The sequence below is a fragment of the Haliaeetus albicilla genome, chromosome 1 (assembly GCF_947461875.1).
Source record: "Haliaeetus albicilla chromosome 1, bHalAlb1.1, whole genome shotgun sequence".
NCBI classification, from domain to species: domain Eukaryota; kingdom Metazoa; phylum Chordata; class Aves; order Accipitriformes; family Accipitridae; genus Haliaeetus; species Haliaeetus albicilla.
In genome coordinates this window covers 33,394,135-33,420,669 of record NC_091483.1, presented here as the reverse complement: position 1 = coordinate 33,420,669, position 26,535 = coordinate 33,394,135, and the positions used below count along the sequence as shown (strand labels likewise).

Sequence of the window (26,535 nt, the reverse complement as noted above, 5' to 3'; positions counted from 1 at the left end):
GGCCACCATATGCAATATGCAGGTTTGCTTCAGTAAGAAGTTGTTTTCCTAACTAACAAGCTGTATAGGTGATGAGCAGCTTAGTTGATGCTGCTGAAAAGCTGCTGAATTTTTAACCTTGAAGGTCTTGTATCTCTTCTGATGTTCCCATTGACTGGGATTTCAAATGGGATTTCAGAGGGAGCTGGTAACTAACGTAACAAGCAAAGGAAGTAGAATGATTTTGAAATTGTTTCTGTTTGCCCAATAATGTTTCTGATTTTCTGTGCATTAAGAGAAATTTCCTTATTACAAGAAATGTGTCTAAACATGGCACAGAATACAGGTTGTTTATAGGACTTTCAGTAGCTGTTTTCTGCTAGTTCAAAGAGCATTTTGTAGCACTGAAAAAACCATGTATTTTTTATGATAAAGTACCTTAGCAATTAAGACCTTTCAGTATACTTTACACAAAGAATTAGTGTGGAAATTGCCTATGCATGACAATGTAGTTTGTTGGTAAATGTTAGCATACAGTCACATGATACTCAAATACTGTGTTCAGTTTTGGGCCTGTCGCTACAAGAAAGACATTGAGGTGCTGGAGCGTGTCCAAAGAAGAGCAACGGAGCTGGTGAAGGGTCTAGAGAACAAGTCCTATGAGGAGCAGCTGAGGGAACTGGGGTTGTTTAGCCTGGAGAAAAGGAGGCTGAGGGGAGACCTTCACACTCTCCATAGCTACCTGAAAGGAGGTTGTAGCAAGGTGGGTGTGGGTCTCTTCTCCTAAGTCACAAGCAACAGGATAAGAGGAAACAGCCTCAAGTTGCTCCAGGGGAGGTTTAGATTGGATATGAGGAAAAATTTCTTCACCAAAAGGGTTGTCAAGCATTGGAACAGGCTGCCCAGGGAAGTGGTGGAGTCACCATCCCTGGAGGTACTTAAAGGACGTGTAGATGTGGCAGTTAGGGATATGGTTTAGTGGTGGACTTGGCAGTGTTCGGTTTACAGTTGGACTCAATAAGCTTAAAGGTCTTTTCTAACCCAAATGATTCTATGATTCTATGATATAAGGGAAAGAATACGTTGGAAATCAAGATACAGTTAATGTGTATTGGTAATCAAGATCTCATTCTTGACTGTGGTTTGTAGAGATGAATGCATGTAATTCTTGGTTGGTTTTTTTAATTATTATTATTCTTTTTCTTGTTTCAGCTGTTGGGAAACAACTTCTGCAATGAAAATTCATATTTTGAAGCCATAAATTTTCTCATTTACTGAACAATATGAATAACTCTTCTTAATTAAAGAAAAAAACACAGCAAAACTATTCAAATAGGTTTTTCAGAAATGATTGTGTTTTACAGTGGTTCTACCAGCCCCTGATCTTGCTTTTGCCAGTTTATCCACAGAAAACTTTATTATTATCTGTTCGTGTTACTTTAAAAGGGGTAAGACACTAACTGTGTTAGGTAGAGTGCAGATGTGCAGCAATTAACAACCTCTACTCTGAAGAGCTGAAACATCAGAACGTAAATTGTTTTTGTCAAGGTGTGCTGTATCTCTTTCAATTACTGTAGTAAAGGCTTACCTGATTATGGAAGTTTAATACATTACCAAATAGTATCATTAGTAGACAGTTAAGTATGATCAAACTGATTTTGCTGGGGAGATATTTTGACATCTCCTTATTGTCTTATGGGGATAAGAAAGTTACTGCCGTGTGGGGAAGGACAATTTTAAGATCATGAATGAGAGAGCAAATATATTTTGCCACTGAGAAGTGAGTACAGAAGCACAAGGAAGTTATCTAATGTGTATGTTTCTGGGTACTTAAATTTCTTACATGTCCATAACTCTCAAACCTTTTTGTAATGTAAAGCAAAATAACATTTTGATGTTCAAGGCCTGATTATCACAGAACCAGCAAAATAGCCTGCTTTGTAACATGCAAAAGTGAATGTTTTGCTGTACTAGCTTATTTCTCTTCTGAAGTGGAAGTACCTACTTCCAAACCCACATTAATTATAGAATGAAAGTAAGACTTTATTTTCATATTACAGGCTACATATGAAATACTATCTTCCAGATGAGTAGCCTAACACTAACCCCTTTAAACACTGACAACTGTAAAATGACTATTTTAACCATGTTAAAACAAAATGATGCATTTCATATTCTCATTTAATGACTTCAGTGATCCCCCTTTATCTTTATTAAAAAGTGTCAGTAATTATTTGGTTTAGTTTTCAAAAAGCATTAGTGGTGATGTCAGTATGTTAAAGTTGCATCCAATCTCTAAAACACTGACAGTCAATTGTATTCAAAAACTTTTCTTTATAATAAGCCAGAGGTTAACCTAAAACTGAAAAGGAAGGAAGGTTATGAGTAGTTCCATACCATCCTCTGGGTCATTTCCTGCTTGAGCATTTTGTGTGATTTAAATAAATAGGGTTTTTTTAAGTGACTGCAATTATGCATGATCTTAAAATTAGGCATGTGTTTAAGTGCTTGGCCAGAAGTTAGGCTTTAATTTTCCTGAAATTTCACTGTGAGCTATATTGCCCGCTCCAGTGTAATGCTTGCAGCTTTCTCCATAAAGTCATACAAATCATTTATTTCTAAAAATATGAGAACCATCATCAGCTGGTTCAGTTGAACTGTTCGTCTCATAGAGTCCTATCTCTAATAGTAGCCAGTAGCAGATGCCTTGGGAAAGACACTGCAGTACTGCTTTTCCTAGCATAGCTTCACATTTTACAGTAATTTGTTGGCTTTGAGCATTCTGAGTTGAAGGTTTACCTTTATGTTTTATAAACACTGATGGATTTATTTATTTTTTTCCTTCTCCAAATCTGCCAAATAGTTTTGAATCCATCTACAGTTTATACATCCACAATATGCTCTATCCATGAGTGGCATTATTAAGCAACATGTGTGTGCAGATATTCCCTCCTTTGAATTCTGCTTCCCACCTGAGCATTCCTCCCAATTCTTGAATGATAGGAAACATCAGAGGGTGAAAGAATAATATCCCAATCCTTCCAAATGCATGCTTGGTTTCTGTAGGTATCACATTTCTGTCAGTCAATTTCACTGAATCTGCGTTTGAGAGGGATGTTTTTGCTCATTTTCCTTCTTTGTTTCCAATTTAAGGGCTAGTAACCGAATGCATCAATCTGAATATAATGGAAAACTGGTCCAACAAAAGTAAATTATGAGTTTGCTCTCATGTTGAAGAGCTGATCCAGCTCATTGTGTGGTCACATAAGTGCTAGATGAAATGCAAGAAATACAGTGGAAATGAACAGCTGGACAGTAGGGGTTTGAGGAAGGAGAGTAAGAATAGAATCGTAGAATCATAGAATCATAATCATAGAATCAATTTCAAAGGCCAGTTTTGCTGTACTCCATTCCATTTCTGTCCAGGTTTCTGCTCTCTTCCAGTCTGTAAAGAAATGGTGTTAGCAAGGTCATTGGGTACTGAGATATGTCCTTCCTGGTCAATTTAGTTTAACACCGTGATCTTGGTACGAGCCAAGCAGACGAAAGCAAGGCTGAGCTCTGTCTACCAAAATAAATTACAACCTCCCCCCCAACATTCCTGTGGTAATTTCACTGTTTATTTTTGCCTAAGACAAAAAGAAAAAAAAAAGTTAGACTTATACTGACTGAAGATAATGTATTTAAATATTTTGAGCATAATAGAATTAAATTTGAACAAAATGCATTTACTAAAATATTGCCAAGGTATTCATATTTTATAAGCTGTATAAAAAAATCTAATTAGTTCCTTCATTTTGGATCCTTCTATCTAATATACTGTTAACCTAGATGTGGATATTTATTTATTTACATATGTATGCAAATGTTTTCAATATTACTTTATATTCCTACCCAAGTTCCATCAATATTCAGCATGACTAATCTGTGTCACTTTCCATTTCCTTGCTTCTGTTAATGTGGAATTAAGAAATTAACACTGACTCCATGGGTAATGATATGTACTAACATATCTCATAAGTATTCATATGTTCTCCCAATAAATTTTTAATCTTGATTCAGATCTGCAGATGAGAATAAAATATGCACATCAGTATTAGCAATTCACTGTTATATGTCTCTCATAGGCTGATTAAGCTGTGCATTTAAATTAGGCTTGGAAATGTCTATTATACTTTGGAATGGCAATGTTAGGTGTGCAAAACCAATACTGCTCATATCTGGGTTTAGGTGTCTTTTGCCCTCTTCCCCAGAAGCTTGCTGGAGGTCTCCTGGGCAGTCCCTCGTGGAGAAGCTGGTTCCCGCTCCTTTCCAGAGCTTTATTGCTCTCCTTGAACTATAGAAAGAGCAAGTGTGACAAGCTGGCCAATAAGGGCTACTGAAGCCTTCCAGTCCTTTTCCTCATGAAGAATAGGTGCTTTCTGTGTTTGGCTATATGTTTCTGTGTTTGGCGAGCCACTTCTGCAGTGGCTTGCAATGAATAACTTGATGTCTAGAAGGGCTTTTCAACCATGAAGACAATCCTTTTTTTCAAAAAACGTATTCTATACCGACCAAACAGTAGCCTTCCTTATAATTAAAAAGTAATTTATTAATCTCTTGAACAGAAATAAAAGCCCAAAGACAAGCAAAGCTTTTACTTTGAAAGAGAGAAAGTGCAATGTTTCCATTACTCTGTGGGACTTTTTACTGAACGTACGAACTGCTTAAGTACTTTGGCACTTGGTAGTTTCCTGAAACTTTAGGATAAAAGGGGATTTTCCACACAGGAGTTTATTCTGCAGGATACAGTTCTAAAGCTGTAAATCTTGTCTGTGTCTGTCTTTAAAAAGCCTGTTGGCCAGTTTTACATGAGAGTTATTAGGAATTACTAGTTTCTTCAGAATTTCTGCAAAAAATTTAAATATATAGAATGTAAGATTTTGTTGAATGCAGCACTAATGTGTTTTAGAAGGAGGTTGTATGGATTATGATATAAGTCTTTTCAGTCCTGATTGTAGTATAGTCCATGGGGAGAAAGTGAAATATTCTTCATATGGGTTTACCCTAAAATCTTTGACAATATAATTTTTGGTATTACCAGAACTTACATTTTCATGAACCATACATTTGTTCCATGTAAAGCAGATATATTCTGATTAGTGGAAAAATACAAGCATTACTACCCTCTTTCCCATGCTGCATTCTTCTCCAAAAAGGGCTCAAATCTTAGCTGTTGATATTTAATAGTTATCCTTACAAAATATAAGGATTTTTTTTCCTAAGTGGTTTGTCAAAATGAAAACTATTAAGAAAGTTATACACATACCCTTAGTAAAAATGAACTTCAAGGTAAGTGTCGTGGTTTAACCCCAGCCAGCAACTAAGCACCACGCAGCTGCTCATTCACTCCCCCCTCCCCCCCCAGTGGGATGGGGGAAAGAATCGTAAAAAAAAGTAAAACTCATAGGTTGAGATAAGAACAGTTTAATAGAACAGAAAGGAAGAAACTAATAATGATAATAATAAAATAATAAAATGACAATAATAATAATAAAAAAAGGTTTGGAATATACAAAAAAAGTGATGCACAATGCAATTGCTCACCACCCACCAACTGACAGCCAGTTAGTTACTGAGCAGCGATCCGCCCCAGGCCAACTCCCCCCAGTTTATATACTAGACATGACGTCGCATGGTATGGAATATCCCGTTGGCCAGTTTGGGTCAGCTGCCCTGGCTGTGTCCCCTCCCAACTTCTGGTGCCCCTCCAGCCTTCTCACTGGCTGGGCATGAGAAGCTGCAAAATCCTTGACTTAGTCTAAACACCACTGAGCAACAACTGAAAACATCAGTGTGTTATCAACATTCTTCTCATACTGAATCCAAAACACAGCACTATGCCAGCTATTAGGAAGAAAACTAACTCTATCCCAGCCAAAACCAGGACAGTAAGTCTTAAAAATTATAAAAACCATTGTCCTTCTAGAATATAGAAGAAAAACAAGGGGGAAAAACACTGAATCAGCGTATTGGAGAATAGTGGGTTCGAAACCTGCAGTCAGCAAAGCTGCTATAGACCTGAATATAAAACACTAGTATTCTTTGATAGGTAATACTTCAGTAAAATATTACAGTAAAAGTTGCAGAAGATGAACTTTTTCCAGAAAACTTTCTTGTGTGTGTTTTTCTGTTCCACGAGACAAAATAGAAAATAAATTAATACACTACTTTTGCAGATATATCATGCTACTTCTTCATTGCATTGTCCAGTCTTTCACACATACATCTATCAATGTTGGCAGGTTCTCAGTTGCTTCTGACAGAAAATACTATTTTACGCACTATGATGTTGGCTGCAAAATGCAAATTCAAGTGATACTCCACCAGGTCCACCATTTGTAAGCAACACTTCAAAGTTACATGCTGCATATAGAATTTTTGATACACAAGAGTGAGATAGTTTTACATTTTCAAATGCTTATCCCTGCAAGTTCCACCAATTTTGGTCATCAGTGTAGGTTAGGAAAAGGTGAAGTCAACTCTAAAATGAAATTCAAGTGGGATTCTGACATGTGTTCATTGTTAAACAAATGCTTTATTACTTTGCTAACCTGGAATAATAAGGGAGTAATATTCATAGGAACTCAATTGTAGTGATCAAAAAAAAAAGCACAAACATCTGAGCAGTTATACTGATGGGTGGGCAGCCACTGACTCAAAGAACCCTTTCTAGCCATAGTAACAGGAGTTCCACTCTGTGTGCAAGTCTTGCACATCTGAAGTTCCAGTATGGAATAAAATAAATTGTTTTCTCAGTATGCAGGTAACTATATTTTCATTTACCTTTTTTAAAAATTATTTTTATTTTGGTATCTTTGGGAGAAAATAGTAGAAAAACTTTGGAAGCAACAGCAGTCTCAAATCATTCCTGGTCATCTATGAACAAGGGTCTGGTCGAACTTTAAAGATGCCAGTGTCTCCAGGAAGTCTCCAACACAGCTGGTTCTTAAGGAGAGAAATCGGCGTTGTTCTTTCAGTTCTTTTTTGCTGGTATTTACATGGCCACTAAGGAAAGTGCCACTGAGGTTGAAATACTCTTCATTAACTGTTAAAAGCAGAACAAAATCACTCATGATTAACATTTTCTAGGTGTTTGTTAGGCATAATAAATTGCATTTTAAAACAAAATGCTTCAAGTCAGGTTTTTTTGACCTTGAAAACTGTAAATTATGGATTCATTTTCTGTTTGTTTTTTTTTTTTCCCAACTCTTGATGTAGTGTATTCTTGTAACAGGATTGAAAGCCTACTTTTACGGGCACTTGATCTAATTCACTGTTGCCAGAGTAACGTGAAATTCTGACTTCAGTATTTGGCAGACAAACAAAGGAGGAACTGACTGTCAAGTATTTTGTGTTTAAGTATAATTATTGTGGATCTTTATTTTGTAGTTTGTTGGGTTGTGTTTGTTCCTCTCTGGGTTGTAACTAGTGTCTGCTTGAGTGAAAGACTGTAATCAGTTGAAAATGTTGTAGATATTAGAACTATGCCTTATAATGTCTTGTATCCACAAAGTACTTGGCTTTTTCACAGTTTCTGGTTCTCACTGTGAAATTATAGTGCTTGTTTGAAACGGTACAGATGGCATATCATTTACATAAACTTTTATATGAGTGTTTTAATGATTGTCCCTTCATAATTGTGTTATTAGATATCAAGCTAAGTATTCAGCACCAGGTGGTCTCTTCAAAAATCCTTTAAGCAATTGTTTAGAACATTATAAACCATCTTAGGCTGAGGTTGGCTTTGTTCATTTTGAATTTTTGGGTTTTTTTCCTGAGTCTGAAGGAAAGGTTTTGAAATATTGTTGTGGAAAACAGACATTTATGTTGTACCAGGTAATCTCCAGTTTTCAAGTGTTAATACAGCAGACTTTTCTGATTCCAGAGTGGTATCAAACAGCATGTAGTTGAAAGCAGCAGATTCTGTGCTTGCTTTCATCCTTCACTAGATCTTAATAGTTTTTATCACAAGGATGTTGGAGTAGTAATCAGCTTTCAAGCAGCATGACTTTCTCAATTGCATGACCCTTTGATGAAATTGCCAACTGCAATCATGCAAGATTGAAATATGGCAGGGAAGCATGGTGGTGATTAAAATTAATTTAGAGAAACAAAAGTGGGAATCTATTTTATTATCATGTATTTAAAATTTCTGGGAGTTCCTGGATGTTAAAGGTGGAGAGTTTCTCATTGTTCTTGCAGTAATAAGAAATATAGAGATTTTTTTTTTCTCCCTCTTTTTAGTTGAAGCAAGTTCTGGTAGAGAGATTTTGTTGATGTAGTAATTTCCCAGTTTCCAGTAAGGAAGACTGCACTAACACAAATAGAATTAATCTACAAAATTCTTAATTTAACAAAATTAAATTTCCTATAGCTGCCTGCCTTCATATACGTTGTGTGCTTGGAAAAAAATAACTAGAGGCTTCAGTGCACCACTATGGTGGAGCTGTGTCCATTGTAGCACATGCTTGTGCTGGAATCTCTTTGCCCATGACATAGCTTCTTACCAGAAGGCTGCAGTAAGCACGAAGATCTTATCTTTTGTTTTGCTGATGTTGTCTGGGTGTTTCGGCTCTTGCAGAAGATTGCTAGTCAGTTGTAATTAAGAAAGTGTTTAAAGACCTACCCAGAACACCTTAGAAGAAATGAAAATCAACTTTGTAATTCACTGGAGGCACATTGTCATTGTCAGTAAGAGTTATCAATGTATCTTTCTAGTTGGAGCATATGCCTTATGTATCCTTTGATTATGAACCATCACATGAACGCTTACACTTTTAAAAAGAACAGCCAAGCGCTGATGAACAAAGTAGTGAGCTAGTTACTATGCGCAATGTTTTTGCCATATATCAATGTTCTAGCTGACTTTGTTCATTTCTAGATGGGTAACCTGAAGTTTCAACTTCCATTACATTAGTTTTCACACTTTTTGCATCTGATATATAGCCATACCTTAGGTTTTCTCTCCTTTATTAATCTCTCAAGGCATACCAAAAGGCATTGTTACTTAATCATTCATAAAGTGTTCTTTGTTTCTCCTTTTACACATTGCCATTGTCAAGAACAATACAATGGTTTAACCATTGTTGGAGGGGATTTTCTTTCAAGAGTGCTTCATAGCTAGAAAGTGCTTGGTTGTTGGTTGTGGTTTTTTTTTAGTTTTGTTTTTTATTCCAATTATTCAACTTTATGTACTGTATCTGTTTGGACACAATATCTGCAAAAAATGGTGCATTATGATGAAATAGTTAATGACTTTTCTTAATTCTGGCTTTCTTACAAATGGAGAAACTCCATTACACATAATGAAGGATAAAATATAGGAGTAATCTAGCAACACATTAGACCAGACAGCTTTGCATCTATGTATTCAGCAAAGGCTAGAACTGGTTGTTCATTTATTCTCTACAATACACAGGTTTGACTGAATGCTTGCGCTGTTTCCAGGCCCAAAGCTTAAATGACAATGTGCTCTGAGTAAAACGTGGGGAAGTTTGTAACCATTTTGTAACTTCATTTAGTTTAGTAACATGAAATATCAGTTATTCCCTAAGGTATTGTGTAGTTGTAGATCATAAACTTTTAGCTTAAATTAAACATCACAGCTGGTTGCCTTAATTTGATGCATTATAGCACAAATGTTTCAACAGCTTGACTAAAATGAACCATACTGCAAATTCAAAAGAAGAGCAAAGGTCAATGCACATGGTGCCTACTGATTTGCAAATTTCCTTTATTTGGATATATTAAATGTATTCTGTGGAACTTAGCTTAGAGGAATGAAATTTGACAGTGCAGAACAGATTAGCAAAGGATGTTCAATCAGTTTCGCTTAAAAATAATATGGTATAATAAGGAAGTAAAAAATAGTATAGCTGTCTCAAATTTTCAGAAGAAAATTAAAACCAGAATATCTTCTGGATAGCCAGATCTTCTGGATTCTTTCATATATGTTTGTATAGAAATATGTATTTCATATAATTCGTGATCCTAATTTCTAATCCATTTATCCCATTAAACTTTATTGCTTTTAAAGAACATAGTTAGTATGGCTGATATCCACATTTAGGGGATTTCTTAGTTAACAAGAGAAATCTAGGCATCTAGAGATATCTAATCTGTAGCTGTGTTTCTAGTTGACTGAGAAAAATGCGTCCTTCAGTATTCAAAAAGGCCTGGAATGCAAAGCAGCTGTCATTGCTCCCTATCTATTCAATGTGAGTCTAGTGTTAAGAATTCATATCTATCTAATAGAAAACACTAAATTGAGCTACCACAAAGAAAACAAAAGCAGACTGGGCACACTTCAAAATACATTAAGTTTAATACCGAGTACTGGAAGTGTCTGTAGACTTTCTTTTTAATATGTACCCAAAATCCATATAGCTGGTAATTTATCTGTAACTGCACTTGGTGTACATACCTCTATATGAAGTTGAAAAACATGATCCAGCAGTTTTCGCTCACCTAAGTGGTAGGCAATTCTAACTTGTATGTGCTTTAGGAGTTTGATCTGGTTCATACCAAACATAATGACTTGTCCTTTGACGAGCAAGCCCTATGGAGCCTTTAGATTGAAGAAATGCTGGCAGTAATCTGTTCATTCAGTTTGCTTGCCTGTATTGTTTTTCATTTGGCTACTACCTTGCTTGTCTAAGACAGAAGTTGGGGCTTGCACTAGTGCTATTTCTTATAAGAAATGTATTCATATACATTTAAATGAATTCTGATTTTTTGAAAATCCAGTTTACTCTATGTTCTTCCTTCACTGAATGTCAAGGTTTTAATCATGCCTTTCTCATCATATGGTCTTCTGATCTAAATTGACAGTGTTCTTGTTTCTATGGTACCTGTATTGACCTCCTGAAATACCCCAGTTCATATAGCAACTCTTTATTACAAAGCAAAGTTTGATGAGTTTTCTGCAGTTAGCAGCTAGTGTTCTTGGTAGAATACCTTTATGTATTCAGTTAATAAGCAATGACTGTATCTCCTTCATCACCATCTTCCATGGTTCCATGAATATCCAGCTACCTATTTTAATCATTTTTTAAAGCTTTTTTCCTGTAACATAAACCCAGCTTTTTTTCTTTGCTACTTCTGTACTTTATTTCTGCTTGCCCATTTCTTTGATCTTGCAAAACCAGGTAGAGTTTTTCTTTTTCCCCAGATATGTCATCTTATATGGAACTTAAGAAATCATTAAAATCATGTGATTAGATGATTAACGCTGTGTAATAATGCATAGCAGCAATAATTATTGAGCGACTAAATCCCTCTGACTGTAAAGTAAAGCCTCTATTTCTTAAATTGCAAGTGCTTGCAAGTTTATCCTTCCACTTTAATACTGATATGGTATTAGGAATATGGTCCTTAAATTACTTTGTCACCCGTGTGAAGTTAAGTATAGGTTTTTTTCTGGTTTGCATCTGAAACTCCGGTGTTGTTGTAGCAATTTGTGTTGATAACATTTGGATTCACATTGTGGTGCCCAAGATCAAATGTGGTGCAAATTCAGTATTTGTATTATATCAACATTAACTGGCTTTGACCTTTGTAGATTCAAGACTTGTTGCCATAACATGAATTAATGACCTAAGGCAATGCTGCATTAAAACATTTGCATTCTGTTTCTTTCCACCATTTTAATCATAGAGAATTTAATTGACAGTTACTGTGTTAATAAGAAATAGAAGGTACATTCATTAACTTAAGTAATTATTTGATTGACTTCAGTCTATAAAAGAAAAGTTACATACCTGTAATAATATCTTCTAAATATTTACGGAAGTAAAAATAAACAGACTGTTAAGTTCACTGGAATCAGTTTTTTCACAAAGCATCTGTTCTGCAATCTCCAGGATATGGTTTTCATAATATTTCAAAAAATATCCTTAATTTCCTGCAACTTAATTTCCTGTATTCGTGTTTATTTTTTAAATGCCTCTACTTCTGTGCTAATGCTTCAGGTTTTCATTTAATTTAGTTTTACTTGACAAGTTGACAACAACAATTGTTGCTTATTGGCTTTTGAGAACTTAATTCAGTTGGTGACAGTATGTTATGCTGTGAATATATAAATGTTATTTTAATCTGATGCTATAGAAAGTAAAGTACTTAACTCCCCTTTCTCCTTTCTTTTGGTTTAAGGGCATGAATTTTTCATACAGCCAAGTTTTGGAGACTAAGTGGGTTTTTCTCTCCCCCCCCCTTATTAAAGTTAGGTTTCTGGGTCCTTACCTTGAAAATTGCATAAGTCTTCAAATACAGCTGGTATTTGGGAATCTCACAGAAGTTAATACAAAATATTGGGTGCTTCCAGCATTTGAAAAATGGGTTGTTTATGGGCTTAATAACTTAATCCAGAGCTGCATTCTATTAAAAAACAAACCAAAACCCCAAACCAAAAAACAAAGAAGGAAAAAAATGAAACTGTACAAGTATGTCATCTGCTAAAAAAAGGGCTTTAGAAGTCTTGGCGCAGGCATGGATGCTTTGGAAAAATAGTGCTAGACATCCTAATCAAGAAGAGTAGTTTAGCTGACAGTAATTCATAATAAATTAATTTTAATCCCTTTAAAACCTGTCTCTCAGGCTGAGCATCAGAATTTTCTGTGCTGATCATAGAGAAATATGATTGACAACAGTCTTTTTTCAGTAATAGCGTAAGGTGATCACCAAAAATTTGTTTTTATTTAAAAGATCAGAACTAACATTATGTAGTCTTTGAACTACAAGCAAGTTCATCAAGCAGATATATTAATTTCAGTTTGATATAATCACTTTACAATGAAGAGAGCCATATTGTTTAAGAAGCTTTGTCCCAAGGAGATATGTAAAAGCTGTTTCTAAAAAAAATATCAGAAAGCAAGGCTATCCTAATATCGCTTAGTTCTGCCGCATGTTTTTAATAAGCCAGCTATTACACTGATAAGTGAAAAATTCAGATCTGCTCTTTTTATGGGATAGAATTAAGGAGAAGTAGCTAAATCATAATATTGTTTATATGACTAAATTATGGAAATATAATTACAAAACTTTGAAGGAAAATGAAGGCTGCAAAAGAAAGCACTCCTGTGGGAGGTAACGTAGTGAAGACTGTCTTCCTTTCTGCTCATGTTCCTGCTGGCAGTGATAAAATTTCATCACATGAGCCACCTTCCTGTCCCCTCCTCCCCACTCCAGCCCCCAAAAGAGGGAGAAATTAATATTCTGATGAGAGTATATTGCTTTTATTGTAGTCACTGTTTGTTATGCAGTTCAGATTTTGTTTCCTCTGTTCAGCCAACCACAAAATTTATTTCCTTGTGACCTAAATCCTTGGAATAGCATGTCTAAGCCTTGGAAATGTCCAGCTTCCTGCCAGAAGTTGCTGCTGAAGGATGGAGGCCTTAGAAATCAATCAAAAAGTTCTATTTTACATGGATTAATTTTTGATAAAGCATTAAACACTTTTTTTAAAAAGTCCCAGGACAGAATATCTGGTAAGAAAAACACTAAGAAAGTTGAACTTCAGCAAAGCTATTACCCTTTTGAGATACAGCAAACGTTGCCCAGCATTTTGTAAGGTTTGTTATTATTAAGGAACAAATAAGAAGGAAATATGTTTATATTTTGTTGTTCAATTCAAAAAACAAAACCAAGCCTGGATTTAGAAGGCAATGATCTCTGTAATGCTAAAAATTCTGTCTATCACCTAGAAAATAAATCTTCTGACAACTTACTACAATATAGATGAACTTTTTTTTATTGCATGTCATCTGTGGAACCTGAATCACTGGTTTATTTCGTGTGAACTAATGTCTGACCGTACTTGATTTCCCACAGGTGCCAAAGCATTTTAAGGAACATGTTCCTACTACCACATTGGTATGAAGGAGTTTCACAGTATATTACAAGGTCTAGACAACTAATTTTGTGACATCCTGAATTGCATAAATAATATTTGTTCAAGCATGCAGGAAGATGTTAATGTTTTTCTTTAGATTTTCCACAAATGTTTTTAATTTGATATTGCAGTGAAGTATTCTGTCGTTTGTGCTTGTGACTAAAACATGATGTTGTGCTCATGGTTCACATTTGCAAAAGAACTCTAAAGGGTATACATGATTTTTGAAGCTTCCTTTTTGGACAGGGAATGAAGTGATAAGATGGATATGCTAACCTGGCAGATTGTAATGACACAGTACACTTGGGGAAATCAGAATTATTGTTCTTTGCAGAGTAGCATCCTGATACTACCACTCAGGAACGGTAGGGAACAGAAATTCAGAGATGGATGAAGAAACCATCTGTGTAAAGCAGTCAGTTGAAACACAAGAGCAGACATAACAGAGGGGAGTATATGAACTGTGTGACCTGTACTGCAAGGCAATTTGGTAAGAATCATTGGTATAGAACATTGAATTTCTGGTGACTACCTTTTTGAACTGCAAAATGAATGAAAATATAAGAGGGAAGGGTGCGTGAGAGAAGTACGGTACAACACAACTCCCTCTTTCCCTTTTGACCTTGGATCTCTCATTATGTCCAATTTAAAGATTTCCCTGGAAGGGTAGCATCAAAGCCAATGTGATTTGGAGCTTTTTTTTTTTTTTCCTGAGAATGTATTACTAAAAATGTGTGTTAAATTACCTTTAGAATCTTTGGGCTTTTCCTAGAGTGCAAGAGAAATACTTACACTCTACCAGGTATAACTTAAGTAGTTGAGACTGCTGTAATACTGATGTTATATTCAAATAAGATTCTTCAGTGTTTCTTTGGACTACTGCAACTAAATTTTCCAGAATTCCGACCTCTACCAGTAAAGGCAGAGTGCAGCAATACACTTCTGTCCTGCTTATACACTCAAAATTTCATTCCACTTGTCTGGAGTCACTTCAACTGCAGAGTGCAACTCCTGCTGGCTCACAGTCATGGAGTAATTAGTGACAACAAATATGCATCATGTGAGAAGGTTGCAAAACTGTTCAAAGCTAAGGTCATCTTGCAATACATATGCAACTGGATTGTCTAATGGTCTCTTTGCAGCTAAAAGAGATTTGGACTGGAACTTAAGGACTGTTTTTCTCTTTAAATTGGATTATGTCAAGAACAGGAAGGTATAATGGTGCATGGCTTCTGTCAATGGAAGGCAGCACCTGTCACCCACCATCAGAGGGATGATCTTTTTCACCTATGTAAATGTGCATATATATATATATATATATATGTATTTAGTGAAAGTTTATAACAAATTTAGTCTTTTTCTGTCCTGTCCACTCTGCACCATGCAGGGTCAGCATGCAGCATAGAGCTGTATTTTTTCTTGTCATGATAAGCTAAGTTTCTAGGAATCAATACCAACTAGCTCCTAGGACATGACCCATAGAGGACTCCATTTCACAAAAAGCATTCTTAGGTGTCTCTGACAGCCCACTACGTTAAATGTGCCAGCTGCGGGGACAGCAAGTTAATGAAAAGGATTTTCTTATTTTCTCTTTTGAGAACTCAGTAATGCAGGAGTGTGTATTGACAAGTGGTGTTAACTATGTCCTCCACGTTTACCTATCTATCTAACATCCCAGTCTGCTCAAGCTTTCTGGTAAATCTGAGCTGTGTGTGCTGCTTTGCTGAATGCAGAGGAGTTCTGGAGGTGGGGAAGGTTTAAGAAAGTAGGGTGAAGACTGGTGCCATGCAGCGTGGTGGAGGCTATACTGCTCTGCAGTTAGTGTGACCAGAAGGTCTTGTATTCTAGATGATTTCAGGGAGTCCCAGCTACAGAAACAGACCTAGCTGCAGCTTCACTGCTGGCCTGGAGTTTGGTCAGATGGAGAAACAAAAATGTCCTATGTGAGGCAGTGGTTAGAAGATGAAGCAGAAAGTGAGGGGCATCACCCCGCCCTCTGGAGAATTGCTGACCTTGACTTAAAAGTCTAGATGCACATTTAGGATATAATATAAAGCAAGTGTATGCAGTTTGTAAGTTATTCTGTGATGGAGAAAATGGGTGCTCCCCTTGCTGTGGAAAAAAAAAAGGTAAAGAGGATAACAAAGATGCTATGTGTTTGTATTTTCATGTGCCAGGATGTTCTAAGGCCATAAAGTATCAGTTCAAAGATAACTTTTGCAGTGAAGTGAGTTCCATTTTTGTCCTCCCCATGACACCTTTACTTCTTCAGTAAGAACTTTGAAGAGAGTGCCAGCCCTGGCACTTTAGCAGCCAATTGTGATTGCCCCTGAAGCTGAAGTTGTTGTAATGAAGATAGACTTTGGATTTAAGGGTCACTCGTATTTGGAAGCCAAAGTCTAAAGGGAACAAGAAAACCTCTCACTGGCAGAGAAAGAACAAAGGTTCTTAGTCATTCTGTAGCAGGGAAAGGACGGACCAGGAAAAGGCACAAGTAAGGAAGAAATAGATCTACTAGGAGAATACGTGAGTGGAAAGGAAGGAACGCAAGTGATGGTCATCTCATATCTAGTGCAGATGATGAGAGACAAGAGGAAATGAACTTAGCTGAATAGAAGTGAGAATTTTGTGTCAGAAGTTTACCTTCATAGCATTTGGGTCCTATTCTTAACTATCCTGATCATAGAGAAGTTTTATGGGCAATTTTGTTTAGCTTTTTTGTGGTTGTTGGTTTGGTTTGATTTGGGTTTTTTTTTCCTCTCTTTTCCCTGTGAAAGTTCCTGGTTCATATCAGTAGTGGAATAGACTGCCCTATTGGGTCACTATCTATAACCAGGTAAGGATTACACATACTACACCAGCCTACGCAAGCAAAGCTTCAGTGGTACCACACGAGCCTCTGGGAGACCAGTTGTTGGGCTAAAGGCGCTCGTTTGGATGTAGTCCTCTTATAACCCCAGTTTTGATATCCACCTACAAACTAATGATCTCTTCATCTTGCCTGTTTCCTTTGCTGTGTTTTGTGTGTGAGTGCTTTGACTAGGTCTCCACATGGTGTGGTTTCCTTCTAGTTAAGACACTATGTAATAATGACTGCCATCAGGACTGGTAAATATATAAAACAGACAACTAATGGAGCATTGCATTCTGAGGTAGAACTTTGCAGATGAATGGAGCTGAGCTGAATACGTAGGATCAAATGCCATGGAAGATCTCTGTAGTGCCTCAGGAGAACAAGGTAAGACTAGGATAGAAATCAAACACACTCAGAAGAACACAAACGAGGAAAATTCATCTGTTTGTAATGTCTACCATAGTCCCTGTGGTAGAAGTGGAGACTTAGGCTGCCAAAAACAATTAAGTCTTTCACAGGTTGGATGCAGTTTTGGCACTTCAAAAAATAGTCACTCTTTTTCTTCACTTTCGCTTGTGTGCAAATTCTGATAGAAAAGCAAATGCTGTCTCTGTAAGTGATGTTAGAAAAGTCAGTGTATACAGAATAAACTGAACATCTTTTCCTAAAAACGTTGAACGCTGCATCACTTTTCAAGAAGCTTGCCACTTTTTTGACATAGAGTGGAGCTTCTGAATAACAAGTCAATTTTGACTGCAGTATTTCTTAAACAAATAGCTAGGATAACCTAAAAGTTTAAGATGACCTGCTTGCAAAATTCTGTGGAACTCATGAAAAACTCAGGTATCTTTCCATAAAAGACAAGATAAGTCTACCATTTCTGATAATATCTATACTTTGAAATTACATTTGTTCAAGTAAATCTGTTTTATTTTCTGCTTTTGTATTTCATGTTTTATGCAATTTGGTAATAGCCATGTGATGGCCTACTGTCAATGCATCATTGAATTCTGAGCAATAAGGCTTTTTGTTACCATGAATGGAATAGCATGCCATAAATGCTCAAGACATGAAGACTGGCAAACCTTCATGTCAAATATGCAACAATCTAAACCAGTTTGTCCACATACACCTGACTGAGAGTTCAGTGATGTTCTGAATTGTTGGTCTGTTGAGTCAGGTTCAGTTTCAAGGAAATATATAGGAAACTGGGAAACAAATGGATTGATGTCCTGATAGAAAAAAATAAGCTTTAGTCAGATTTAAGTTCTGCAAAACCCATTTAATGAACAGAGCAAAATCAGATTTTTACCTTATTTGGTTTTGTTAAATTAGCAATAAACAGAAATGGGGGCTGAGCTTTTTGCATAGCTTACACTTAATGATTGTAGGTGCTATCTGTCTTATGGTGATTCCTAAATCCACAGATATCTTGTTACAGTGGACACTGAAGGAAGGTTCTGGAGAAAACAGAAATCCGAACCAAGTAGCAGCAGTATGGTGTAGAGGCACAGGTTGTTACCCTACCCCAAGGTCTCAAAAGTAAATTCTAAATTGCTTTTGCCACTAGCTTTTGCATGCAATTTAGAGGCTCTTGTAGACTTTATTCTCACTTCTGTGTTAATAAACCACCTGTTTCTTTAACATGTTTTATAACTTTGTTTCAGTTTGAAATTTTGAAAATTGATTGAGAGCTGCCATACAGCTCCAAATTGAGTGGAAGGAGTTATAGGTTAAAATAAGTTCTTTGGGTTTTTTTAGATTAAACAGGTGCTTGTTATTGTATTCTAAAAATGCTAACCAGTACTGCGTCCCTGGATAATGTTGTGCGGTTGCTAAATATTTATAACTCAAGATCAAACAAACCAGTGAGCTATTTTATGATTATATTATTAGTATTAGTTTTGGCAGAGACTTTTTTTTTTAACATCACATCATTGTGCATTGGTAAAATCACCCATGGATTGTAACATTGACTTAGTACCTTTCACTGTACATTGCCCATTGATTTTGGTTACTGAAGTATAGCCCATTCCCCTCCCATCCACACCCCGCCACCATATCATATAAAATATACCCTTATCTGCCACATTAGTCTTTGTTTATGATAATTTTTTTTTTTTCCCCTATGTCTTTAAGTATTCCTGATTTTAGCTCTGGATTCCGGATCTTCAAAGTATAGTCAGGTTTGGATTTGCATATAAAAATATGTAGACAAGGCTTATTTTTCAAAGTCAGTAACACTATACAGACTATTTTTATAACGCCCAGTTTGAGAATACATACTGTTGTTAGACCATGTGGCAAACATTACTGAAACGTAATCGTAGAGATTACTATTTTCTTTGAGCTTACATTAGTTGGCTAGAAAGTTCTTCCCAGGATGTGCCGTTTGTTAGCTTTTGCTCATTTTTATTTTTTTTTCTCAGCTCCTAGTACTACAAGCTTAACTGAAGAAGGAGGAAAAATCTACACAAATTATCTTTTCCTTATTAAGAAACAAGGAATAACTGGATGAAAAGTAGAGGCAACCAGTTTTCTTGTCTGATGGAACAGTATGAGCTGGGTGCTTGGGAGGCTGATACTGCAGTATTTCAAAACAGAGTGAATTTGGTTTAGGCTTTTGAATATGAAATAAGAAAAAGTGTACTGGATTAGTGCAAGGGTTTATCCAGCCCTTCAGCTGTCTGTCTCCAATGGTGGCCACAAGCAGGTGCTTACAGAAAAGCTGGTATGTGAAAGCATGTGATATTTTCCTCAATGCTTCCCCAGTCCATCACTTTGCAGCTCAAGGGAGCTCCTGAACTGCTTGTTACCTGTTTATTTGTTAACCCCCAAAGGACCTCTGCTGCTCACTTGTCTACTCCAATTTTACATTGTTTGTAGTTTTATACCTCCATCTTCTACTTCAGCCATTAATTGCATCTTTTAATGTGCCTGGTTTGAAAGTGCTTTTGTTTCAAAGCTGTCTTTATTGGTTTACACTTACAGATCAGAGGGAGTCCTTGGTCTTCAACCCGCAGACAGGATTAAGCTCTCTCCTGCATCTTTACAAGATACTACAGTGTGTAGCATGTGTTGAGAAATGAGGCATCTTCCTAGGCAACACTGGCTTATCTAAAAGCAGCGTTTACAAACAACTCCTTTTTTGTTAATAGACACATATTATGAGCTGAGACAGCACTAGGGCAGCATTAAAGAACACTTGTAAAAATTTCAGCAAAACAGTTTTCAACAATAGTGTACCAACAGGCTGATTATGAGCCAATAAAGAGGGTTTATTTGGTGCATTGAATTTATGTTATGGTATAAACTGACTATTAATGTTTCTCAAGTGCCATAAATTCACCTTCATCTCTTTTTCATTTCTTGCTTTCTGAGGCAAAATTAGAATTTATTCTTCTTTTGTCTGAAAAAATGTAAGATAGTATCAGGGTGTTTCTTTAGACTCAAATAATGTAATCCTTATGCTTTTATGAATATATTGTAGTTTGGATTGTTATTTCCCCGCTTTGAACAGTTTTATGTGACAGCTGCTAATGGTCATGATTATAAGTTGTCTTTTTTGTTCATTACAGCAGTATTCTGGGGACCATAGCAACATGTTTTGCTTATGATATGTGTCAGTGGGAAATAGAGGTCTAGTCACCATTTCCTTAAATGGTGAGAAGTTGTATTTTTAAAAGGGAGAAAAAAGGAGAGATCTTTTTCCAATATTCTTCTGTTATGATCCTGTAATGCTTCTAGAAATAGTAAGAAAAAACTTATTTCAGATTCTTTGTGCTATAGCTTCTTTGTGCGTATGCATCATTCCAAAAACTAGAATGTTATGGTTACTTTCCTTATACAGTATAAGATTTTTTAGTATCTTTTGCAGATACTTGGAAGAGTACAACTTTTATACAGTGATGAAAATACTGCTACATATTTCATTACTTTCATCAGTTGAAATCAGAACGTCAGTGCTATAAACGCTCGACTAAGTTCCAGCATCCCACTGATTTGCTGTAGAATTCGTAACAGTCACACGGCTTTCATGGAGTCAAGCTCCCATCATTGGGAAAGTTTCTGAATTAATTAAAGAAATGGTTGAAAGAAGAGGAGATTGATAGGCTTCTCTCCCGTCTTGTGCTGGAATGTTACTGTGTCATAGTCTGTCAGGTGTTATCAAAAATGGGAAGGCTGGTTTGGATTTCTTTGGTATTGTGAAAGTGAAAGCAAATTTTGTTGTCTGATCAAAACTATTCTGCTTTGGCAAAGCAGTACGAAGCTCCCAAACATTACTCATGAGCCTTGGTTAGATGAGCAAAAGTATTTGGAATATCATGATAATGCATATTAAAGCATGTTGGTTTTGTCTTATTGAATTAAATATGATGTACTTCATATTTAATTTGCAGTATCTCAATTGAGGTGAGTGGGTAAGAGTGGAGGGCATGAGTGATGAACCTAAATTCACAGTAAAAAGGTATCTACTTTAATAACCTTCCAGTGTCAATTACTGGCAAAACCCACACTGTGGCTCCCTCTGAGAGCAGGTTCACAAAGGGTGAAAGTTCCCTTTTGTTGCAGTGCATCTGAAAGCCTGGTGTAGTGGCTGAAGCTTTTTCACGAGCAATACCACTAAATCCTATACCGTGTATGTCTCCTCTGTTTCCCTGTAGTTCTCCATGCCCTGCTTTCCCATGCAGCCCCTAAACATCCTTCTGGGGTCCCGTTACCTGGGCCGAAGGTGCTGCACAGTGTGGCTGGCTCACAGCTGTCTACCTGCTGCCCATCTGGCTGACTTCAAGCTTCAAGCTCATGCTGAAGCCCCTTGCCAGCTTAGGCCCTTTGCATCTGTCCAGACAGCATGAAACTTACAGAAACTTTAATTTTCTAACTCTGCTGCTTGGACTAGTTAGTATTGACAATTGTAATAAAAAATTATTATTAAGGAATAGATGGACAGGCAGTGTGATCGCTTCCAGTGGGTGCATATGAATATGGACACTTAATGGGCTGTGTATGAGTGCAGGACAAAAGCGAGTCACATAGCTGTCCTATTCTGGCAGTGCTAAACTCAAGCTGATAGTTCTATCCAAAATACTTGCCAAAATGTACAAATAATTTATTGAATAATTGGCGTAATGTCACACATGGACAACTCAGAGAATGTCAGCTGTGGATTGGTTTTGGTATTGCTAGGTGTATTTACAGTGATGCAGGGATCATACATTGTTGATATCAGTGCATAAAACTGCAGCTTTATTTATCACAAGGATTGGTACATGTTTTTGTTGATTTCCATGGTGGCAGCAATTATTTGATTTACTATTAGTTTGGTTTTTTCCTATTCATTTGACCAACAAATGATCAAAATCTGCCCCATGCAGTTGTTGCTGGGACAACTTGAAAATGACCCTTTCGTTGTGTTTGTAGTATACGCTTCTAATACCACAGTCGTGAATCTCATTCCTCAGGACAGCAATCTGTAAAATTACTGTAAACGCTTAGCTGTGTGAGGTTTAATTAATGCCAGAAGCCTTCAATAAACATCAGTTGCAATTTGGAGTATGCTGAGTTAATGATTCCTGCACTCTGCCTAATGCACGTGCCGTTAAATCTATGTGCAAAGTGGCTGGCACTGACATTAATCGCATCCCACCAATGTCCCTGCATGCAGAGAGGGAAGGGAAACTGCAAACCAACAGAAACATTTGACCGGCAATGCGCTTAAACGTCTCTACTTAGAAGCCTGATGGACAAAGTCCGTAATGTTAGCATTTCATGTGGTAGGGAAAAGAAACATAACAAAAAGTTAAGGAGAGCCTTTGATACTTTCAAATGTTAATAAAATAACTTCCCTCAGTAAAACTTTATATTAAATGTGTTGAGGAATCATCTGTTAGTAACTGCTACAGGATTTTCACATGGCTGTTATTTTGTAATGTATTTGTGTAACCAGGGAGTTTTTCCTTTAATGAATACTGATAGTCACCAAGAAAAGATGGAAGAAGTTATGGAAAGAAAAAAAAACCCCTTCCAAAACAGATGTTTTGGAACAGACCATGAAATTCTGTTTGTGTACCCATCCAGAACCTGGCAGCATTTAAAATCATGTACGCCATGAAAGTGATAAATGTTGTTGCTCTAAAAAGGGATAAAGGAAAAAACCCAAGGTTATAAAATCTGTGCTTTCTTTGTTCACCAAAGTTGATAGGTTTGCATTCCTTTTCGTGTTAGTTTTGTGTTTGTGTGTCAGCACAACTCTGCCAGCTGAATCGTGAGCATAGGAACTAGAGGCGATGTTGTGGCAGTATATTTTAATGAAAGTAGAAGTGCAGGAATAATATATCTAATCCATTTTGTCCTAATCTCGGTTCTTGGAAGAGTTAATTCTCGCTACACTATGAAAAAGGTGCTGTGCTACTCCCATGAGACAAATACTTGAAATAAATATGTTTATATCCTTGTTTAAGGTTTAAGATAGTAATTTTCTAACTTGCAGTTGTTTCTAAAAAAAGCTGAACACTGGTTTCCTGGGCTTATAAGCAATTTAATTAGAGGCTTTACATGTCTCATCTCCATTTGCAGCTACTAAACTTAGGAAAAGCGTAACTTAAATGAGGTAAAACCTTGTTATTCTTGATGATTTAGTAGTTTACAGCTGATGGGTTAACATTTGCTGTGTAAAAGAACAGTAACCAGTTTCACATCTTCAGTGGGGCTTTTTAATACTGTACAGTTAAGTAAATGAGAGCTGTAATTGAAGACGATTCCACTGCCATATCTGTGATGTCCATTTAGAAGAAAAATGCTGAAATGTTGTGAATCGAAGGTGTGCAAGTTGGATCTTTGAATCCAAATGGATAGTCCTGCTTTGCAGTAATCTCGCATGTAATTGTGCTGAATACCGTTCACTGTTGTGGACTCTGAGAAGATAACTGAGCCCAGAAATGCATATCTAAAGCAAATGTGTTTGGAGTTTAATGGTGTGAGGAAGACTGCTTTTGTGTATAGGACATAAGACTTAGACTGTGGATCTATGCAGTACTCCACTCTGCAGGTGGCTTCACGCATGACCTTGAAAAATAAATCACCTATTGGCTATTTTTCTTCAAATAGTTGTAGGAAGATCAAGTTAATAGCGCTAATAGTTTTTTTTGTGTTTTGCTAGTGTAAGCCTTAGTGCCCCTGTATCGCAATTTCTGAATTATCAAATTGGGATACTACTGTCTCCTAGGCTTGTCTGTTGGGTGTCTTATATTTTGGGACAGGATTGTATTTGTCTAGGTGGTCCTACTGGTGGTGTAGCAGTCTGTTGGCTGTCTTACATGTCTAAGTACGTATGTGTTGAAAGCAAGCTAATTCTTTATTAGATTAACTACTATAAAATTTAGGATATCTTCTTCGACATCTGGATGAAACCATAACACAAATCAAGACTAACAACAATGCTTATTAAAAGTTCAGAACTGTACTTGTAGAGATAATTTCTGCATGAATAACTATGCTTGATGTGTCAGCCTTTTAAAGGTTTTTATGACTCCATTACTGCATGTTTTTTCCTCCCTTTCAGTAACTTTCTCAGGTTTTGGGGTTTGTTGTTGTTGGAGGGGAGTGTTAAGATTGACATCATTTATTATGGCCATATTATTCATAGAGTGTGACCATATAAATTTTTTATTGTATTGCATTATTCAAAGCATGCATGGCCATGTCTGGGCCATATATGAAAGTGTGATTTGTAATTTTTTTACTTTAGAGATGTGATGACTAGAAAAAGTTCCTCTATACTTTCAGTGATGTGTGTACATAAACTTATGTCTTAAAGTAGCATTGATTTATTATGGGAAACATAATCAGTAAAGAAATGACTACTTGATATACAGCTTTACTGAATGCCTGAATGATAGTAATAAACAATAACAAGGTATTGCTTTAAAATATAAATTGTAGTACCACCTGAAAATGGAGCCTTTTGCTTTCTGATGCAACAGATAAAACAGGAAATAATTAATCAAAATACATTTATTTTTCAAAAAAAATTCCCCTAATGCAAGAAATGCAATGTTATTTTTTAATACAGCATAAACAGGTATCTGCCACTCTTTAATGCTATGTCTTAAGGCATCTTCCAAAGATGCTTTTGAAAAATAAAGTTAAAAACTCAGGTGCATTTGCAAAATCCTTACCCTGAAATTCTGTGGTAGTCTCATGTCCCTGTACACATTTAGCTTTAATTTTGTAATACATACACAAGTGGTAATGGCAATGTTTAGGATACAGCATGGTCCAGTCAAATAAATGGAAGCCCGAAGATACAATTTTTAAGGTTCTTTTCCCGTCTCTGGCATTCATCAGCTAAGTGGACTAAGAGATTCAATTTTTTGTGACTTTTCTGTTTCTGATTAGATAGCCTGTGCTCTCAAAGCTTGGAGTCCTCTTTTTATTGGTAAGGTCATACAGCACTCAGTAAAACAGAAGAGTTTTTCTCTTTTAGAGCTTGGGGGTGGAAAGTTTAAGAAAATACTTGGGATTATAAGGATTTAAAAAGTTCTTTTAAAATAATAGTAATAGCCCTCTCTGGTTAGGATCTAGTAAACCTTTGTATTACTGTGAGTAAGGTTAACTGGCATGACTATAGCAGGGCTTGTATTTCTATTAAGATTTGAAATCTTCCTAATTATTGTTCATCTTCAAAGAGCTATTATGAAGTGATTACACTTTTAGAAGTTGCATTTTTTTCATTAAATGTATTCAGAATGGCAGTAACTAATTATTAAAGTATTGCAATCTGCTTGAAGACAGGTTTATCTTAGCATTTCTTGATTCACACCTGGATACTGAGTTCTGATAGAAATCAAAACAGAAGCGATGTCATCTTTCATTCCAGATACCACACTTACCATATACATAGGACTTTGCTTTTGCGTTTCACAAAAAAAATTATAATGTAATAACTGGAAAACTATTTTGGTTTGTGTAAGAGTCCTATGTGAAAACTATGAAATGTTCATTGAAGTTCTGTGTTATTTTGGTCTTTGTCATTTACAGTGATTTGACAGAACTGTAACCCTCAATGAAACTTTTATTTGTGCATACTTGGGTGCATTCCCACCAAGTTCTCCCTTGTTTTTCTCCTGAACGATGGGCTAGTCCCCTTGGGGATGATCGTACCCATTCACCACTGTGACTCGAGTAATGCCTCTAAATTTGTTGTGGCTTTTTAGCACCTCAGTACTTTATCTGTTGAGTGTTGAACCATGCTGTAGCTGCTTTCTTAACCTGTACTCGAGAGGCAGCTGGGCTTTTTGCTGGGCTTCACAAAGAGTTTTCAAGTGTGATGTGATTCAGCCATACCACAGCTAATCACTAGAGCTATGCTGTATATGTTATGTTTTCTTCACAAACTGAGTCTCAAACCAATGGGGACTCAATTTCTATGGAAATAGCTGTCATATAGTCAGTTTTGTAGCTTACTGTAGTCTGTAAATTAGGTAGAATAGATGCTGGAGAGCAGTTTTTTGTGCTACTTGTTATCCCTTTGCTCTCATGGCCTAACTGCTGCTGTTGATTAAGTTTCATCCCAAAGCATATCAGAATTAAAAGACTTTGCATTTTTATAAGTCTTCTGAAGACAAGCTTTTCTCCCCCAGTTCTGTTGCAAACAGAAGTTGTTATTCGCAGTGGGGTAAATGCCTGAAGCAAGGGAAACAATCGTGTGTAAGTTGTAAGTCAGACTGCAGTGCTGATGCTGACAATTGCAGGCTGTTTTGGATGTGTGCTG

At 36.4% G+C, this 26,535-nt stretch overlaps 1 protein-coding gene across 10 annotated transcripts in view; it reads left to right on the top strand.

Annotated features, from left to right (window-relative positions):
* Positions 1–26,535, top strand: part of CCSER1 (coiled-coil serine rich protein 1) — a 723,849-nt gene that overhangs the window by 416,885 nt on the left and 280,429 nt on the right. For 4 of the 10 annotated variants that reach the window (XM_069784577.1, XM_069784567.1, XM_069784549.1 and 1 more), the window contains exon 9: positions 13,849–13,890. The exons of the other annotated variants lie outside the window; for them this stretch is intronic. In XM_069784577.1, coding sequence (XP_069640678.1) covers positions 13,849–13,890 — 42 coding nt within the window. The remainder of the gene's footprint in view (positions 1–13,848; positions 13,891–26,535) is intronic. 10 annotated transcript variants of the gene reach the window in all.